The sequence below is a fragment of the Acipenser ruthenus genome, chromosome 33 (genome assembly GCF_902713425.1).
Source record: "Acipenser ruthenus chromosome 33, fAciRut3.2 maternal haplotype, whole genome shotgun sequence".
NCBI lineage: Eukaryota > Metazoa > Chordata > Actinopteri > Acipenseriformes > Acipenseridae > Acipenser > Acipenser ruthenus.
Window position 1 is genome coordinate 1,439,638 of NC_081221.1, and position 21,807 is coordinate 1,461,444.

The 21,807-nt window shown below is 38.7% G+C and overlaps 1 protein-coding gene across 1 annotated transcript in view; it reads right to left on the reverse strand.

Moving 5' to 3' along the window:
• Positions 1–1,060: 1,060 nt before the first annotated feature.
• Positions 1,061–21,807, reverse strand: part of LOC117433371 (zinc finger protein Aiolos-like) — a 40,046-nt gene continuing 19,299 nt past the window's right edge. The window contains exons 6-8 of the mRNA XM_059006754.1: positions 19,506–19,622; positions 10,848–10,964; positions 1,061–4,946 (exon numbers count right to left, since the gene is read on the reverse strand). Coding sequence (XP_058862737.1) covers positions 4,204–4,946; positions 10,848–10,964; positions 19,506–19,622 — 977 coding nt within the window. The 3' untranslated portion in view covers positions 1,061–4,203. The remainder of the gene's footprint in view (positions 4,947–10,847; positions 10,965–19,505; positions 19,623–21,807) is intronic.

Sequence of the window (21,807 nt, forward strand, 5' to 3'; positions counted from 1 at the left end):
TGGCAGTATGTAATTCAATATGTTAACGTAACCTTATTCAGCAGGCTTCACTCGACTTTATGAAGCAAAATTAGTTAATTGTATAGTGGGAAAACCTTTGGCCATATCTCAGACTACACATTGATGCCTAAATTAATATATAAAACTGTACAGTAGCCATTTCTTTCACAGATAAAACAGGACACATCCTTCCTTGTTCAATTGAGAAGATTTAAATGGTAATAAAAAAAAGGGTGGGGGGAGGGGGGGGGTGATGACAACTTCTAATTATGTAACAGTGGAAAACGGAATCACTCGCGAGAAATTCAGTAAGATTGCTGTTTTTTTTTTTTTAAACAGGCTTGTTTGGTTTCGCTTTTCAAAAACAGCACTTTTTTTTTTTTTCATCGAGAGACGTTCGCGTGCCCAAGTTCTGCTTTGATTTGACAATATCTGGGTACAACACATTTGCAGCTTACACGTGCCATCTTACCATTAAAGCTCTCCAGATACGAACCGGCTAACTTTGTGTTTGCCGTGCAAATACAGGCGTAAAAGTCAAACTCAAAGACTGAACAATTAAGATCATAGGAAATACTTAAGAAGAGGCTATTCAGAACACCATGGCTAACGTATACTTAGAGCTATCGGGCTAACTTTAACTGTTGAAAGCTTGTAGATCTTACCCGGGTAGCAATTCCATGCATTTATTAATATCATTATATATATATATATATATATATATATATATATATATATATATATATATATATATATATATATATATATAGGTAACTGCATAGTTAAATTATGGGAAAAGCATGGTAAAACGGCAAAATACCATGTAAACACTTTTGTAAGGGTGCAACTGCAGAATACCACAAGGGTGCAAAGCCATTGGGGTATTCTGCAAAACCCACAACTTGTAAAAGAGCCTCCAAGCTGACCTTTAGACCCCCTTAGCCTTCTTCACAGCTTCTAACAAGGCATGTTCCATACTGAAACTAAAACAGCAGCAGACAAGTTAAACAAAAAACATGTTTATTTTGCACCAATGTAAAAAAAAAATATATATGCAGACAATGTAAACAGAATACAAACAAATAAGCCACTCACCTTTGATAAATAGGTAGTTCTGCTACATTACAAATGTCAGAAATTTAAACACATTGCATTGCTACAAAAAAAACACAAAGCATGTCGTTCATTTACAAATCAAAGCAACAATAACAGAAGTATAACATGTATTTTTTTTTTAAAGGTTATTTATACAGCTCTGTAATACCTGCACATGAACATATTTAAAAAAACAATATTTTTTTGCAATGCTTATTGATAAGTTTCCAAATCAATCTTAAAAAATGGGTTCAAACTAATGTTGTTTTCAAGTCACCTTTTATTAACGTGGCTCTTACTAAGGATTTGAGTCAAAAAAGTGTACAAAGTTGAATGTGTGATTACCTACATCTTAATGAGCTTCTGATCTAACATTACATTAACATAGAGTTCGGCTTAAAAATAAACGATGGCAAGCCTTGTTTTTTGCTTTCTGCACAGATGTATGTACGTGATTATACTATTATTTTACACCTGGAAATATATTGCACACATTTGACCACACAAATACAGGTAAATATCTATGCATACAGCATTTCCATTGCAGATAGAATATATATATTATTTCCACTTTTTTTCCCCTCACCCAAATATTTTTGACGATGCTAAAAAAAATCAAAAACCAAAAAAAAAACATTTCAAGCTGTTGTACGCATGCAGAAATCTGTGGGAGGAGCAGTTTACAATTTATCTGATATGGAACATACAGTAGAGACAGAAGAAACAAACACATGAAGAACTAGCTGAATGTTATAGAAAAGAAGGCTGTATGAGGGTAGCTGTATATTTAAAGCAGAAAGGGTGACACATCTATGCACCATTGCTATGATAAATACTTAGACACCCCTGCATTACACAGTAAAATACTAATACTTTAAACCAGCTCGATATAAAGATCATCTAATCGGACTAAGTTCCAAAAGAGACCGCTGTACTCCACTGCTTTCAGTCATGGTTACAACAGGGATTCACATGCGGTGCCACTAACAATGACTGGATTCACTTCATAAAGAAGGCACAACAGAACTATGACTGAATGCATACAGTGCCTGGATTAAAAAGGCTATGATTGCGTGTGTGGGAGGGGGGCTGGGTACTTGCAAAAAAAAAAAAAAAAAAAAAGCTGACTCAAAATGAGTATTCTGTGTCTGACTCAAACTAGGTAGTTTTGTAAAAATATCACAGACCTCGCTTATCTTTACTCAGCATGCTTGCTACAAAGTAAAGGGACAATGGTACTTCTGTGAACCTGCAGTGGCTGAGCAATCAAGGGCAGTAAAACAACAGGGGCTCATTGAGAAAAAAGTTCACTTTTCAAGCATCACAAGGCAGCCCTTTTGTGAGGGTGGGTGGGAGGCTATGGGGACTGTGGGTTGCCGCTGTTTCACAGCGGGTAAAAAGTCATATGAAGAAAACAGATCCTCTTCCTGTTCAATTCATTTTATAAACATTTTTAAAATCAGGCGTATCTTTTAGTAGTTGTTGACAATATTTTTATGACTGAGAAGAAGGGCACTTTTTGGGGCACAAGGGCAGGAAGGCAGGGGGGCCCCCAGCCCCCCAGCTCCCCAGCCCCATGCACGTCACTGATCAATGTTAAAGTAGGGGTGAAAAAACAATTCTATGCAAATTGATTTTTAAATAGCAGGACCTCGTCTGTTTAGGATGTTTTCAATAATTATGTTCTGGGCTTGCTCTGTTTGATAGTAACATGTCCTGCAGATACCTGATTGCATTCCGCTTACTTGTAAGTAGGGTTACCATATGACTCCATGTACACTAGGACAGTTGGAGACAGTTCAGGCTTTTCAACTCACACCCCAATGCATTCTGGTAAATGTAGTCCTGTTGTGAAAGGTACCTGAGACAGGTGAAAAGCACCAACTGTCCTAGGAGTCCACTTACACACTTATCAAACGTTTCACAGTGGGTTGCGTTAAATGAATGTAGCACCATGCAATTTTTCCAAGCAATTTTCACTAAGTTGCATTTGTGGCTTTAACTATTCACATAGCTAAAATTGCTCAAAAATGTTTCTTTCAGCGAGTTGTTTTGCAAGTTGCCCAAATCTTCACTCTTGTGTCATGAGCTTTAATATTTAAAAAAAGCAATTCTACCTGTTAGTGCCCTCAGAATCTTAATACAGTGATTTCAAATGAGAACACGTTACAGTGCAGTTGACGTGGCTAAAGTGCAGCTATAAGTTTATAACACTCTCTGTAACTGAAACTATACTTATTTTCATACCATAAAACACAGAACTAACAACATAGGTACCGTTAATCATAACAAACACAAGAGTATACATTTCAATGCTTCATATTAAATTGGCAATTTTTTCTGTGTGGTCCAGTGGTTAAAGAAAAGGGCTTGTAACCAGGAGGTCCCCGGTTCAAATCCCACCTTAGCCACTGACTCATTGTGTGACCCTGAGCAAGTTACTTAACCTCCTTGTACTCCGTCTTTCGGGTGAGACGTAATTGTAAGTGACTCTGCAGCTGATGCATAGTTCACACACCTTAGTCTCTGTAAGTCGCCTTGGATAAAGACATCTGCTAAATAAACAAATAATAAAATGTCTTATCAGTCTGCGCCGGAATCAAACTTCTAATACAGATTGGCTACAAAACAATTTGTTCTGCCTGTCCTGTTTAAAATAATAATATTCTACTTACTTATCAGGCAGAGTTTGATAAGGCTGGAGTTGTTTTTATATATAGATAGATATAGACAGGTTTGAAAGGAGGTATAACTGCAGTGTACAAAAACGTAAAAATATATATATATATTTTGGATGTACACAAAAGGTTTAAATGATAAAAAAAATAATAATAAAAGAAAAACATTTATTTCAGGACATATCAGACAAAAGCCCTTCTTCAGCTGTGTAGAAAGCAAAGTAAACACCGTGCAGTATAAGTTTATTACATTTTTTTTAATTCAAACCTTAAGTGTAAATCCAAAGAAAACCTTTTTTTTTTCATTCACACATCTACTGTACATACACATATTGTATCCCTGAAAATGCTTTTACAAGAGTCTTATACAATTTAAAAAAAAAAAAAAAAGCAATGCTACTTTTGAAAAAAAGAAAAGAAAAAAAAAAACTCATTTGTTAATGAAGCGGTGCTCCCCGCGCGCTATGTGTGACGAAAACTCGTATCTGTCCGGGCTCCGGTATCCACACACGTTGCACTCGAAAGGGTCCCTGAAGCCGTGGCAGCCCATGTGGATGGTGAACATGACGTAGTCGAGGAACAGGACGTGGCAGTGCTCGCAACGGAAAGCAGGGACAGCCTCCCCCTCCCCGCCGATCACCCTGAACATGTCGTGGGGCGACAGGGGAGGCCTGCCGGCCTCGTAGGGTCTGGGGGGCAGGTCTTTGAGGTGGTGGTGGTGGTGGTGGTGGGGGTGGGGGTGAGGGTGGGGGTGGTGCAGGCCGTTGCGCGGCCGGGCCAGGAGCAGATGACCCAGGTTGTAGACGCCGTGCCCCTGCCCTCGCTCCTCCTGGGGGTGGCTGTCTGCTTCGGGGGATTCGTGCCCGCTAGTGCTGGGAGACGGGCCTCTGTTGGAAGGCTGACGCTTGACCCGCGGATGCTGGTGGCTCCCGCCCTCGGATTCATGGCCGTTCATGTCGGAGCGGGTGAGGGAGAGGGGGAAGACGCTGCTGATTACAGGGACCATCTCGGGAGGAGGAGGGCCCGCCGGGGGGGTCTGGATCAAGGGTCGCATGTTCTCGGCACCCATGTAGCCCCTGGCCTGCTCCATCATGCCCCTTTGGATCAGCTCGCTCTCCTTGCTGTACATCAGGCTGTTGTTGTAGTTGATGTCCAGGCAGAGACGTTTGTCACCTGTGTGCCAGGGGGGGAAAAAAAATGAAAATGAATGGTTCAAGCACAGAGTTCTGTAATGGTGCGATCTGAGCCCTGGAGGGTTCAATCCGGTTCAGGTACTGTACACAGATACTAAGTGTTCAATTCTTCTTGAAAAAAAAAAAGAAAAAGAAAAAGAAAACTGGAACAAAACTGTAAGAGGCCTTACCGTAACAAGAACTACTAAAACCTGTAATGGTGAGTCAGTCAAAGGTGGGTGGTGCACAATAAGCAGTCATTTACCACAAATACTACACAGAATGACCTGCTCACGTTTCTCTGTTTTTTTTTTTTTTTTCTTGCAAGGACTGTGCATCAAAATATTATACCATTACCAGCAGATGGTTTCAGTGTTTTTTTTTTTTTTAATGCTGTGCACATGTAGCTTTGCAGATGCTGATGTGTTGCTGATGTTATGCAACAAGGATGAGGTGGAGCAGGGTACAGAACTAGGGACCCCAGTTTGGGTAAAGCCCTGCCCTAGCAGCAATAGCAGTCTGATTACCGCAGTCTTTGTGGCGCTGTCTCAAGCCCAGCTCTCCTTTAGCTGGATAAAAGCTGGTTTTCCAAGCATCCCCATTTTACTGATTCATCCCTCAAAGGTACTTTATCCATATCGTCATGCATGTTTTTTTTTAGGAAAGGAGAAACGCACCAACAAAAAAAGTTACCAATTCAAAAAACAATGCTGGGACTTGTAAGTAGTCTTAAAGATTGTATATATATATTTTTTTACTGTACTTTACTTTAGAACTGTAATTGGTACCACAGAGAAAAAAAAATCTACTCATGACACTTTGGAATAAAAGAAAGTCTCCTAACGCATTAAGTATTTGTCAGGCTGTGTCCTCTCTTTCTCAGACTGGTTTTCAGCCTGTTGATCGTGAGGCTACATTCTCAAACCTTTTTCACACCATTTCTTCAGAAAGGAATGACACACGTCAATAAAGAAGATCCCCGATACAGCTTACCACTACACTGCAGCAATGACCTCCTAACCTGGCTTTTAAAAGCACTGCAGGACAGTCTTTCAAACCATGGAGCTGCACATTTAAATGCGTAGGTATAAGATTTGTAGCTATTTAATGTGGAGAGACGACAATCCCTTCTTGAATGTATTGTATTGTTTGGTTAACCGAAGTCTATATATTAAGCATAAAAGACGCTTTGTACAAAAATAACACTGCGTGTCGAATTAACAAGGAACCAAAATAAACAGAAAGAGGTGGGGGACGAATTCATGCTCGGTTCGCTCGACGGTACATTGTCGTTTATTGACCCCTCCCCCGCCCCTTTTTTTTTATTTCGCTCAAACCCCCGTGAAATGGTTGCTAGATTTTTTTCACAAGCCACATAGCTGGGACTTCGCATGTATTTCAGCTCTATTATTAGCTGCCTGCTTGAAAGTGGTCATCGTTTTGGAGTGTGAAGAGCTGGTGCATGCTTTGCTCCTCAAGCTCACTTGCTGGGGAGAGGCAGAGCGAGCAGCACAGACCACAGGGGAAACCACTTGAAAGGAACTTTAATTAACGCGTGCCTCCTGCAAAAACCATTCTGATCACGGTACACTCACAAGGGAGGGGAAGGGGGGGAATCAGCTCCACTTCAGCTATGTGACATGTTAAAAACAGCAGAGCAACAGTTTCCACTGCACCCAGTGCTTTAATTATAGGTGCGTTTCCTGAGTCTTTGATTCAAAGGCATTTATTAGCAAATCGATGTTTCCGATGGCTAGGTGTCAAAAGGCAAAGATTGTTTGCAGGGCTACTAAGTTGTGTAAGGCTGTAGTCATCTTCCAGTATTTGCAGATGTTTTCCACAACCTCATCTACAACTTGAATTAATACAGAAAGGCAGTGATTAGGTACCGTGGTCCCTCTTAATGGAATGCATGTCTTGTCTTCTATAAGGGCCCGTACCAACCGTTAGGATGTTGTAACATTTGCAAAGCAGTCAATTGATAATCAGGAATTATGTGTTGTTATGAGTGCAAGGAAGTTTGCTAACTTAACGGGCTGAAACATTAAATAAATAAAGCACCCAATGCACTCCATGATTAATGAACTAGTCACTGAGAATTCAGTATTGGAAAAGATCAGCACAGGGCAAGGGGACTGAGATAGAGTGGAAAAGGTTTTCGGAAGGCTCGGTGAATTATGGTTGGATAAAGAGCTGTTTTGTGCACCTTTTCCACTGGATTTTTGTTACTGTTAAAAGACAACCTCATTCTAACTTCTCAAGCTGAAAAGCGTCACTTAAACAACGCTGGCAGGGGACATGCTAACAAAAAAGGCCAAAATGATACAGAAAATATATATATATATATATATTTTTTAATCTGCGTTGTTGAAAGTATTTATGGTTCACACATTTAGCAAGTTTCGTTTGTTGCATTTAATCGCTAATCAAATAGCAGCTATCTACTTCACTTTCAAAAAGGAATCGTGGGGAGGGGGTGGGGGGGGTTTACAGTAAATGAATTTTTTATCTTTTTCAGGTCCTATTTGTGATGTGTTTTAACACCCACAGAGCAAATAGGACATTATTTTCTCGCTTTAGCTGAAAGGAATGGTCTTAAGACCACAAGCATGACAATTTTCCATTCGCATTTGCAGAGCCTGTGACTTCTCACCTCCTTCCGCCCTGCCTACTGCATTTCTCTTGGGCTCTGAGCACCTTTGGAAATTGTAACAATGTAATTTGATGTCAGATTAAGGTCCAGTAAAATCTTAAATCTGCATTTTTGTTTTCAATTTAATTCCCTAATTATTTAATACCCTGTGATATGGATTCTGTATGATTCTACTAAATATTGTTGTTTGTGCTTAGATCAATGGTTGCCTTGCTTGCCAACTATTAAGAATATAGGGAATATTTGAAGAATTGGTTTCAAACGACATTTGCATACACATAATGAGATCTGTGCATCCCACTGCAGTTTTTACATTAATCAGTTTTGATATCAAGGAATGCATTTAAATAATAATCTCACTGTTTTTTTTTTTTTTGTTCTTTTCCCATCAAAACCCTCCTGCTTTGCATATCAGTTGGTGCCAAGGGTTTTGAAAGCCTGCTGAAATGGTGAAAAGTGGATTTTGCAAAAAGAAAAAAAAAAATGATACTATGACTCACAGCTTTGACACATTTACAGAAAATGATCTGCAGAGAAACCTTTCTCTCTGTTCACACCTTTGGTGAAAAGACCCTGTAACTTTTCACCTGATAGAATCTTCTTGGTGTGACTGAACTTGCAACGGTGAACTCCATTAAGAAACAATTCAAGTGCAGAAATAATTCAGTACTGAGCAATACTTGGGGCACTGCAAAGGTTGGATTATTTTTTTACACTGAAAGCATTTAGAAGTTTTCGTATTTTACAGTTTTGCTGATGTTTTTTTAATAGTCCTGCTGTAAAAGCAACCTCTCCTATGTGCTCTTATTTTACAAAAAGGCTTTTCATATCAAAAGATCATCAGGCTGTAACTTCTAATACAGCAACAGAGGCGCTTTATAAAAAACACTTTCTCTTAACACAAATTATTCCTTCTTCTTCTTCTTCTTCTTCTTCTTCTTCTTCTTCTTCTTCTTCTTCTTCTTCTTCTTTGGCTGTGTGTTCCAGTGGTTAAAGAAAAGGGTTTGTAACCAGGAGGTCCCCGGTTCAAATCCCGGCTCAGCCACTGACTCACTGTGTGACCCTGAGCAAGTCACTGAACCTCCTTGTGCTCCATCTTTCGAGGGAGATGTTGTTGTAAGTGACTCTGCAGCTGATGCATAGTTCACACACCCTAGTCTCTGTAATATGGAGCCTGCTGTAGGAATCTTTGCGAACAAACCAATGAGAAACGAATGTGTTGGTTTTTGTAAACTGTTTCAAGAAACCTAATCAGGAAATAATCAACATCAGCAAAAATATGCCTGAATAGTACAATTAAAGTGACAAGACTGGAGGTCGGAAAAAGGAATCTGCAAATACAGATTTATAAATGGATCCATTCGTTGTTGAAACAGCATTGACGGTGCTGTTTTGCTGGGTTTGAGTGTCTCTGGTTTGGAAACAAACCGGTAAACGGCCAGCTAGAATGCCATAAGCAGCCATTATTATTATTAAGTGATAAATAAATAAATAAATACGAATGTAATAATAAAATGTGAGCATCATGCATGAAATCCCTCAAAACATGTAGCTGCTAGAAGGAATAGATCTGGATGAAACCCCTCTATATCCTCTTTCGTTCACGATTTTTTATTTGGATTTTTGGAGATTTTAAACCAGTTTTTGGTGAACTCTATGGAGTTCGAGAAGTTGCCCCCCGGCCATAACTTTGAAAAAAATTAAAGAAATATCTGCATTATAAAATAGATGCATAGATAGGAAACTTAACATGGTACAATCGTGCACGCAGTGACTGGAGGGGACATAACCTACTTTCACTAATATTTAACATGGTACAATCGTGCACGCAGTGACTGGAGGGGATATAACCTACTTTCACTAATATTTAACATGGTACAATCGTGCACGCAGTGACTGGAGGGGATATAACCTACTTTCACTAATATTTAACATGGTACAATCGTGCACGCAGTGACTGGAGGGGATATAACCTACTTTCACTAATATTTTTAAGAATGTTTTTTTTTTTTTTTTTTTTCAGGGGGTGGGGACACAAAATGAACTAGAGTATTTGTTTTATTAGTGATAAACACATCGTGCTTGACGTTGCTCAATGTATTGCATAAGCTTTGTTTAAATTGTTTCCGTAAAATAAATTGAATTTTATATGCAAAACACAGCCTGCTGGTGGCAAATAATCACATTTTAGTAACCACCCCTTCCCGCCTGTGACACCCCACTTGCTTTGCCTAAAAAAAACAAATCACAATATAAAAGTGCTTTTTAACTCTTTCCACCCCTCACTCCACAAATCAGACAACATGTTGCCTTCTGTGCAATTCAACATGACACAAAGTGCTAATCATTTTGAAGAGCCAGATTCTCATTCTATGGACCATGAGACTGTGGTCTATCTTAATTCAATTTTAGAACGATGATTTTTTTTGAATAAAGAGAACATTCTCAAATAGCGAAGTACTGTTTCATGACACCAAAATAAAAACACCTTTTGTTTTTAAATAACAATATAAAAGGGCCTGCTGTGATATTGATAACTAGCACTGTACTGAAAAACATATTTAGATACACTCTGCTGCTACAATCTGCTTTATCGAAATTGACTACTCAACAGGTACCTGTTAGCAGATTTGCAAAACTAAAAAGGGAGACATTATAAAAGAAAGAAGCAGACACACACAAACCAAGCAAGCAACAAAAAAAATCAAAATGCAATGCTTTACTCTGATTTGAAACAAGCCCGCATCTATTTTTTTTTTTTTAGCAAACCCACAAGGTTAATTTATTTAGAACCGTCACGCTTGTTTCCTAAATAAACACTTTCTAATATGGTTTGTTACAGCACAGTAAACGTGAAAGAAACGAAAGGCTTTACCTGAAATTTCAATGAGGCATTCTTTGCTGTGCTCAGTTTCTTTTTTATTTTTTCTTTTGAAAGCATAGTCGGGTGAGTGTTTTTTTTTTTTTTTTTTGTACAGAGATACCACAAAGAATGAACGAAGTCTGAACAGTGTCAAGCAACTGACAGGCTTTGATCAGCCAACACAGTCGGTGTAAGAGAATGGAAAGATAATCTTAAAGAAACACCCTTGTACTTTTAGCAATGCGTTTTCAAAACCGTGGGTCATGTAAATAAGACGTAGGCTGTACAAGTTGTTGGTGCAATAAGAAAAAAAAAAAAAAACAACCCACAAACATTTCGGAACCACACACACACTCCGCCACAAAATAGAAAACACAAAATCTTACCAATGAATTTCTGAGGCATGGAACTCTTCCTTTTCGCTACGCTGCTTGCCAATCTGTCCAGCACTAGAGTCCGTTCTGTTCCCATCTGTGTTTTGGCGATTCTCACTTCTTCAGACTCTGGTTTTTATAAAACAACGGAGTGATGTGTTTATCTGACAACAATTATTACACACAAGATTAACAAGAAGCAGAAGAAGAAGAAAAAAGAAAAAAGATTACCGCTAGTATATCTTTTTGTTTCCACGCCAAAAAAAAAAAAAAAAAAAGCCTGGTGTCTCTAGCTGAGAGGAAGTTGGTTGAGGAGGCCTGACGTAATTATAATTTTTGCCAACGGGTGAGAGGCACAGGCTGCGGCCAGTGGAAGTTTAAAGAGATATAGAGAGAGACATCCTGTGGTCTCCAAGAGCCGCGATAGGAGGACATGACCCGCACTATATATCTTCTGCATCGGAAGTAGAAATGCTAGCCTCTGGACCCGTTTGCTCAGAATGACAGAGTTTAAGGCTAGCTCAACTGTTTTTGTGCAATGGGGTAGCGTTTGTTTTTGCAAAGAAACTCACAGAGACTACATGCTGGATTCCCATTGTTTCATCATTTTCTTTTATAATGACATTCTTATTTTCATTCATTCTGTCTTTTTTTTTTTTAACATCCCGTTTCCTTTCCTAAAGTTTGATTATTAATATTATAATCAGTTGAATGCTAGTTATCAGAACCCCCTTGATAAACATCTTCTAATACTGTAGAAATCCTGCTGACATTTTTCACAGTTTTCCCAAATATTTTGTTTAGCCTAAATATTATTATTAAGTTACAAAAACAAAATATGATGGTGGATCCTCTGATTTTCTCTAATTTACAGTACTGGCACAAATTATGACAACAACAAATGATTTACAGCAAGACTGAGTGAAGTGAAGTTATGGAAACTACACATGCAAGACTAGGGGTGGGGATTGTATTGCCCATGTCTCCTCACTCAGACCCTTTACTTACTAAACACCCGGGTATCCCTGAATAGATAATCGTCTCCTCTTTAAATGTATGCTATTTTAATGAGCAAGACATCTCACAAGCAGAATGGTACCCCGAAATGTTCTCATTTTTCCAGGAAAGCAGTAAAACTGGGGATGGGGAGTTTGTTGCTGGATAACTTCACTTCACGTCTTGCTGTAAATAATTATTGTTGTTTCCATAACTTGTGCCGGTACTGCATATGCAAATAATACTAATAATAATACTAATAATAATAATAATAATATAGGAGGCTGTGTGGTCCAATGGTTAAAGACACCTCAGCCACTGACTCATTGTGTGACCCTGAGCAAGTCACTTAACCTCCTTGTGCTCCGTCTCTGGGGTGAGACGTAGTTGTAAGTGACTCTGCAGCTGATGCATAGTTCACACACCCTAGTCTCTGTAAGTCGCCTTGGATAAAGGCGTCTGCTAAATAAACTAATAATAATAATAATAATAATAATAATAATAATAATAATAATAAAGTAATATGGCAGCAGCTAGAGTTGAAAAGTCACAGTAACACAGTAGTACAAAACATGGAAAAAGTACGCAGGCTTACAGGCAAGAAGGCAGACAGGTACACAATATTGAACAGACTGAGCATGAAGGAAAACTACTGAAATGGAATTTGGAGGTGCATTGGTCTGTAGTTTGTAGGCAGTTAGCAACAGAACGAACTGTGTGTAGTCATCGTGAGCATAGTGACACCAGGGTGATGCGCTTCAAAATAAAATGCAGATATTATCTCCATACGTGTAAAAAAAACGGAACTTGTCCCCTAACAGCCTATTGATTAAACTATACGTGTTATTCCATTCTGCTGTAAGATGTGTCACTGGTGCTCCCTACAGAACCTTTACAATCTGATTACCTGTCCCTCTCTACAGAAAGCAGACTGAAACACTGGCATGTGCAACCGAACCTTAATTGGGAAAACGCCTGCTTACTCGTGTGGTTTACTGGAGCACGCTTCTTCATTGCACAGCTTAAGAACCAGTAATTTTATTAAGCTGGTTGTTCCCTTGCAGGGTAGCGACACTCATTTCAGTTTGCAGCAGACTGGAATGAGTTTCAACAAAATTTCAAATAGAACGGTTCTTATCGGAGGTTGCTTTGAGCCGTAGGGCCGTCTCATTGCTGACGGACATCTGCTGAGGTGCCGTTGAGTTGTATGTTTTATGATTGATTACGTTTTTTTTTTTATACTCCTTATTTATTGTGTTTTATGTTGCTGTGGTGGTATCAGCCTCTTGTCAGGTCGTCATTGTAAATGAGAATTTCTTCATTTGGGTAAATAAAGGTTTGGATCGATTGAAAGGACTGCAAGGACTATCTCATTGCTAGACGCAGATTTAGTCAACAAACAATAAAAAATGAAGCTGTGTTTAAAAAAACAAAAGAAAAAAACACAAAAAAACGCATGAGCATGAAAATACTGAAGTGGAAAAAACAACTCAGTTTTGTTTTTTCTTTATTTAGATCATAGTCTTTTATGTAATATACATTTGTACTATGATTAGCTACACACAAACATACATATACACACGTATACACACACACATATATATATATATATATAAAAAAACTTGTTTTGACTTCAATAGAACTTTGTGGCTCTGTTCATTCTCGCCTTTTGCTGCTTTGGTTTAGATAAGGAGCCTCTGTTTTACTGATTTACAAGACAATCTAAATTGGAAGACGCATATTTAATTTTAGCGACGAAGGACAAAAAGTAAAACTGTTGAATTTATCATTGCGCAGTTGAGAGGCGTTTGCGTTAGAATGTATGTCCCAAAAACAAAGGCAGGTTTAGTGTGTGCACTGTGTACACCACAATGTTTCTGTGCTATTTTCCACTGCTGGACTTCACATTACACCCTTGCGTATCATAACACTATTTTTAACAAGTTGCAAAAAAAAAAAAAAAAAAAATGAAGCATGTCCAGCAATGTCGACTTGAAGACATCGAGAATGACTTCTCGTTGAAACCGTTGCTGTAATTGTGTATTTTATATTCTGCAGATGTAATTTCGAATTTTGTATTGGTGATATTTGCACTGTGTGTGTGTGTATGTTATAAACAGAGATTACATATCTTCCTGCTAGGCATGTAAATGGATAGTTAACAGCAGTATTCAGCATGCCTTGGCTATTACTAAATGCTCTGTGGACATGGAAACGTGGGTTTCTAAGACTGAAGCTCAGCATTGTAAGATGTAAAGTGGAGCGTGGGGTGATTGACAGTTTGGCTCAGGATCTAGCCTTCTGGACCAATAGGAGCCGCCCTCGTTTGAGGTGCGACCTCGGTCAGAGGTCACCAAGGCTGGGTGATGGAGGACCAGCGACCCCCAGAAGGGAGACACAGTACAAAGGAGGCGGTGGGAAGGTGGAGGAGAAAGGCTTGCAGAACAAGTACTGGAAGGTGAGCCTGGACTACATAGGTTGAGGAACCAATAGGATAAGCGTAGCGAGCTGAGCTGAGCTCCTGGAACTACCTCAAGCCTCGATTTGATTAAAAGGGAGTTTATGCTTACTGGAGCTGATAAGGGGAAATTGGAGAGAGTGGGGGGGGAAATTTTCTGCCACATTAGGCAGAAAGATATTGAAGATTTTATATAAATATTGTGCTACCTAATATGCAGTAAGATTTATTTTGGGTTGCTTTGGCTTCAAACTCAATTCACAGTTTGCTGCTATCGTTTAGATACTAGGAAGCCATTAATAAGCAAAAAAGCTTATATTAAAGATTATATATATATATATATATATATATATATATATATATATATATATATATATATATATATATATATATATACTATTTTGCAACTTAAAAATGAAGTGACATCTACAAAAAAGGATCACAAAACTGCATTAGCACGCTTTGCATTTCTCTCTCTCTTTGTCAAACTTAAAATTAAAAAAAAAATAAAAAATAATGGACACACACAAAAAAAAAGTCAAAAACCACAACTGCTGAGTAGAAAGCAAGAAGACAGAGGTAATGCTTCCTGCGTCTGCTCTAATGCGGTTGAAAAGCGATGGAGAGTAGAACAAAGAGAGGAGGCTTATTGTGCAACTTGAAGGCTTTATCTGATGAAGCGAGATCCAAATCAGAGGGCTGGAGGCTTCAGGTAGTCCTGTGTTACATAAACTGTGCCCAGAGTCTGGCAGGTTTGAACACCGTTTCCTTTAGAACCAATTACAAGTGTTTACCACTAGATAATAAAGGAATCATTTCCTTTTTGAAGTGCATCACCCTGGTGTCACTATGCTCACGATGACTACACACAGTTCTGTTGCTAACTGCCTACAAACTACAGACCAATGCACCTCCAAATTCCATTTCAGTAGATTTCCTTCATGCTCAGTCTGTTCAATATTGTGTACCTGTCTGCCTTCTTGCCTGTAAGCCTGCGTACTTTTTCCATGTTTTGTACTACTGTGTTACTGTGACTTTTCAACTCTAGCTGCTGCCATATTACTTTATTATTATTATTATTATTATTATTATTATTATTATTATTATTATTAGTTTATTTAGCAGACGCCTTTATCCAAGGTGACTTACAGAGACTAGGGAGTGTGAACTATGCATCAGCTGCAGAGTCACTTACAATTACGTCTCGCCCGAAAGACGGAGCACAAGGAGGTTAAGTGACTTGCTCAGGGTCACACAATGAGTCAGTGGCTGAGGTGGGATTTGAACCGGGGACCTCCTGGTTACAAGCCCTTTTCTTTAACCACTGGACCACACAGCCTCCTCATATGTATGGATTTGAACCATACATAGTCAGATGGCATTTGCACCTGCTTGCATTTTAAACACTAACTAAAGTTTGCTATTTTAACCCATTTGACATTTCTGGTTTCCCCAACGTGTTAGGAGCAATAGACTGCACACATGTGCTGCTACTCCCTCCAGCTCATTCTGAACATCTGTACAGGAATAGGAACACCTATTCTATTAATGTGCAGGTAGTTTGTAATTGGGCACAATTTAGCACTGCACCCCTGACTAACTTAAATAAAAACTGACTTATAGGCTACTAATGGTAATACGAATTAGTGGTATACTGCAAAATGTGTTGCTGAACCTTTGAAATTCGTATTAACGAGATCTTCCTGTAAGTATCAGAACTTGTCAATGCGGCACCATGATCTATTTTGTGTTAACTGTCTAGGCTGCCAAGTTAATAATAATAATAATAATAATAATAATAATAATAATAATAATAATAATAATAATAATTAAAAAAAACGCTAAAATCATTTAGTTTCTATCTGAAATAATCTTTTATTCGCATTGTACACCAATGTGCACAATGCAGCAGCATGATATATTTAGCCTACAGGCTAAAGTAAAAAGAAAGTGTGCTGGGTATTCATTTGATTTTACTACTGTACTGTATAGACCTACTGTACAGATTTATGTTTTCACATAATGTAACGTGTAGCCTACCCAAAACACATTGGTGTTATTTCAGTGCAATGATTGATACATTTAAAATACATTGAGCACTATAAATGTATGTGTGTGTGATTTTATTGTACATTTACATTTTGGACAAACATATCCGGTTTAGCGAGGGGCTACTGTCTGATTATGAAAAGCTTTTTGATAGAAACATATTGTTTTATTTGGGGGCCCCACTATAGAATCTGATGTCTTTTATTTTTATATATATAAACAGTATTCAAATAGGTAAAATGAAGATGGAACAGAATGCATTGTACAGATGACGTTTACATTTAACAAAAACAATGTTGTTTTGATTCTTGCACCCTTGCATGCATAGACGTTATCCTTCGGGCAGCAAACCACAACTCAACGCCCGCTATTTGTTTACACAATGTCGCACGACTCTCGCAACAAATATTTAAATGAGTATATTGCGGCTCTTTTCATTAACATATTTTCTCTTAGTACAAACGACAAAATGTTTACTTTGCTAAGTGTTGCAACGAAAATGCAAATTGCGGTATGTCTGCACTGTGACTGGCCCATCTTAGTACACCTACCTCTCAGTGGGTTAAGAAACTGTTCTAGGCTATTATTCAGGATTCCACTACAATATAGAATATACGTTTTAATTTTATTTTACAACAGCAGCATCATTTCTTCCATCTTCCTTTTTTTCCTCCACTTCATGCAAATCATAAAGAATGTTATGCATTTACCAAAGTTTGCCCTGGTATGCCATGTTTTTTAAATACACTTTACCATACCTCGCTATTCTTTACAATGCTTCCCTGTGTTTACCATGCTTCCACTGTGCTTTATTACATTTTGCTGTGCTTTTACTATGGGAAACTTTTATAAGGGGCACTTTACCTTGTTCATTGTCTATCTGGAAATAAATGTATATGTTTCGGCAATCAAATAATGAGCAAGTCTGTTGGGAGGATAAAAACATATTGAAATGCCAGTTAAACATTTAGATCAGTTTAAAAATTTAAGAAACCTTGTTAAAATGACTGTTACACTGCACAAGATCTTTTTCAGAGAATTACAGAACCGTAGTGTCATTTTCAGAATCTTTTGATCACACACACACGCAAGCTTTCTAAATCAGCAAGATTCTTTTTAGTTTTTCACACCAGCTTTTGGTGCAGTTAAATAGGTCAACGCATGAAATGACCCACAATGTTATCTATGTTTGAAATGTGGCTGATTCGATTTCAATGAAAGGAAAAAAGCATGCTCTGGGTTCTCTGCGAAGCAAAATCCACGAGCAAAATACTGAAATCAACCGTTAACTCTGCAATCCAGAAAAAATCACTGTGTGGGTTTTTTTTATTAGTGAGTTGTAGAATGAACACTTAAAAAAACCAAAAAAACTGTCTATACTGCCATTTGTTGAACTGCAATATCTGCCTCTTTTTTTTTTTTTTCCCTGGCAGTGAATTATTATTATTATTTTTTTTAATTTAGTCGTCGCCAATGGTTTTTACCCGTTTTCTCCCCAATTTGGAATGCCCAATTATCATTTTTTATCCCAGTTCACCGCTGCAACCCCCCGACGACTCGGGAAATGGAAGCTGGAACACGCGTCCTCCGAAATGTGTTCCTGCCAATCTCTCATTTTTACACACTGTGGATCCACAGCGAAGCCACCAGACCTATAGTGCCAGAGAACAACACAGATCTGCAGGCGCCCTATCGGCCACAGGGGTCGCTGGTGCGCGGTGAGCCATGGATTCCCCTGCCAACCTAATCTCTTTCTACCCGGGTGGCGCTCGGCAAATTGTGCGCCGCCCCCTAAGAACCCCCGGTCACGGTCGGAAGTGACATAGCCTGGATTCGAACCTGCCATCTCCAGGCTATAGGGTGCATCCTGCACGCCATGCGGAGTGCCTTTACTGGCTGCCCCACTCGGGAGCCCTCTGACAGTGAATTATTGTTTTTTGTTTTATGTATTTAAGTTGTAAAACAAAAAAAACAAACAAAAAAAAAACTTCAATCAAGCGTAAATGCTCTCCTGATATATACAGTAGTGTGCAAATGTATCAGAACACCTCCAGATTAGTAATTTCTATCCTTTATATACCTACCTGCATGCAAACCTCTGGGTATGAGAATTTCAATTTTCGGTCAGTAATCAGTGCTATAAAAACAATGTGTGAAAATGTTGTAACACTTTGTGCTTTAATTAGGCATCTTAAACAACTTCTAAAAAGTCTCCTGCATTTAACCATGTGTGGCTGTGGGTTCCTTTTCTCTTACTATTATAAATCAATTGCATGTGTGGCCTATTAAAGTTATCAATTAAATTAGACAATCACTCATTTGCCTTTAACAATTTCCCAAGATTTTCAGTTTGCGGTTTGATTTCATACGCACGACAAACCAGAACAACAGAAGCAATGGGGTGTTCACATAAATTTGCACCATACTGTAAAACTAGCAAGAAGCAAGATGAAGGCAGAAACTGGGTTATAGGGTTACATATCTTAGACATTTTTACGATAACGTTTAAAACGCACGCCATGCCGATTATAAACCAAACAGACTGTTGCGGTAAAGTTTATCACAAAGGAAACAGGACTGATACTAACTAGCATTCTCTTTGGGTGGGGATGTTGACATTTTCAATGTAACAAAAAGTTACACTTAAAAAGTTAAAGAAATGTGAAATGCTTTAAAAGCTTTTCTGCACCCCCCCCCCCCCCCTTAGCTTTTCGTATTGTTTTTAATCTTTTTGAATGAGGGTCTCCGCCTGCACTTAAACTAGGTTCACTAAAAGGTGAACAAGCTCACTCTTTGGCCTCACCTTTCCAGGTACCCCTGCTCCATAAATCAGCTTGCAGATAAGTGGAGAGGCTGACCGTAGAGAAGCCATGGGCAGGGGGGGGTGGCAGGATAGCTGTCCTCCCCTGTTAGACGAGGTTGGGGAGGAGGCAGACTCTAGTACACAGCAGGGACTTAACGGATTGAGCTAAGATATAAATCACTTCCTTGCCGATCATTGGACGTATTGCTTATCAAAGGACGAATAAGATACTAGCTGTTCTATTGACAATTTGATCTGATATTAAAATATGCCTGATGTTTGTCAGCGATTAAACAGGCAATGACAAGAAAAAGTTTCTAGAGCTGATCGCTGCCAGGATGAAAGGGTTAATGGTGGCTCTTACCTCCATCCCTGAGTCCTTTGCTTTGAATGTAGACATGGCAACGCTCTTTGTGTTCTTCCAGGGAGCTGCGTTGCTTGTAGCTCCGTCCGCAGTGGTTGCATTTGTACGGCTTTTCCACTAAAAAAATAAATACATACATAAATCAAATGTACAATCGATCAAAGTGTGCCGCAAAAACGGTTAAAGAAAAAGGCTTTATGACTTTGATTGGTGTTCCTGATGTTTTAAGTTTTCTCATGTGAACTAGCGATTCCACAGTCAGTTAATTTACAGTAACAGCTCTCCGCTGTATTGGAAATATCTGCACATGCCCGAGTAACTGAGCAGGTGATAAAATACCCCAACTGATTCATAATGCAGTTTCTTTTTTACTGAGTCATGATAAAATAATCTGTTTTTCTTTTTTTTCCGTAATGAATGGTTAATCGATTTCTCTTCTCGCTTCTTACTGCACAACTGAAACCCTACCTATGCAACAAGTGGAGAGGAGTACAGTCATCATTACATAAAGCAACCGTAGCAGGGCTAGGCAGTGAGGCTGAAATACTCAACTTCTTGTCAAACCGATATGCATCTCTCATAGCAGTGATGCATGACTTAAATTTGTGGGCACCTTTGATATCAAATAAGATTTCAGTTGTACCATGTTTAACCCAAACCGCTAATCAGATTTTTGTTGCATTATTCATGGCATCTTTTGAGAGTAATGAGATTCTAGAATGCGATAGTTCTAATCGCTGTAGAGAAATAGAGCTATAGATAATTGGTAGAGCTATAGATAATTATCATTATTTTTTTTATTTTTTTTTATAGTTTTTTTTGTGTGTGTCTGATTTTTGTTAAACATACACTGCATATAACATAGTCTGCTAATAAATAAATAATAATAATCATCATAATAATAATAATAATAATAATACAGTCCCCAACCCTTTATAAAACTTGAAAGACCTACTTTATAATATATTTTGGTTATTATTATTTATTTCTTAGCAGGCACCCTTATCCAGAGCGACTTACAATTGTTACAATATATCACGTTATTTTTACATATAATTATATTATTTTTTACACAGTATTTTTACATACAATTACCCATTTATACAGTTGGGTTTTTACTGGAGCAATCTAGGTAAAGTACCTTGCTCATGGGTACAGCAGCAGTGTCCCCCACCTGGGACTGAACCCACGACCCTCTGGTCAAGTGTCCAGAGCCCTAACCACTACTCCACACTATTATACTTTAATTTTTAATTCAATTTCCGATTCAGTGGGCAAATTACCCATACCTAACATTTATGGAGGGGGCACTGCATGTGATTATCCGACAGTGGACTTTCCTTATAAATAACTTTCTTTCAAATAAAAATACCTTGTTTTCTATACCTGTTGACAATTCTTGCAGTAAACAGTTTCATGAACAAGGCAAGACCGTTTTAATCAAGTTCCTTTGGTGGAGATTGAACTGCATCTAATTTATTAAAAGCAGAGACTTTAAAAAAGAACAATTTTTGAACAATGCACAAGTTCAAACTGTTGTGAACAGGGCGTCGATATCTTGTAGTTTCACCTTATCTTAAGTTTACTGCAGCAAGGGAAAAAAAGGTGATTCATTTTGAAACTTAAGTGGCAATGTGTTTTGAAAGCTCTGGTTGTCAAGCAAAAGAAATTGCAGCGTGCTTCGTAAGCGCACCGCTAGTTAATATGTAAGCAAACCAAAAGACACTGCTGTTTGCAGCCGCAAAAATCTATTTTTTGTTATTGTTTTTTTTCTTTTAAACTGACATCCAGTATTGAGGGATATGCATCAAATTAGCAATTGCGGTAAGGAAACTTTTGAGAAGAGACGTAACCGCAAATTCAAATACCAGCATCAAAACAAGAATTTTTGGGGGGGGGGGGGGGTTATGTAAGAAGCGAGAGGAAGATTCCGAAAAGATATTCATGCGGAATGTTCTGCCAGTAAAGTACAGATAAAGGTTTCAGCCCTGCCCAAGCTCACTGGATGCCTGGCCGGTAGGGTCTGCTGTAGAGTGATGAGGAGAAACAGTCCCTGACAGCTCCACACCACGCAGCTGTGTCTTTACCAGGGGAGACCCTGGCGGACTCCTGCGCTCTCCTGACTGTATGACTCCCCCTGCACACTACGTGGCCATGCCTTTACCAGGGGAAATCCTCTGGGACCCCAGCGCTCCGCTGACTGTATGACCACCTGCACACCATGTGGCCGTGCCTTTGTCACGGGAGACCCTCGGGGACCCCTGCGCCCCCCCTGACTGTATGACTCCCCCTGCACACCACA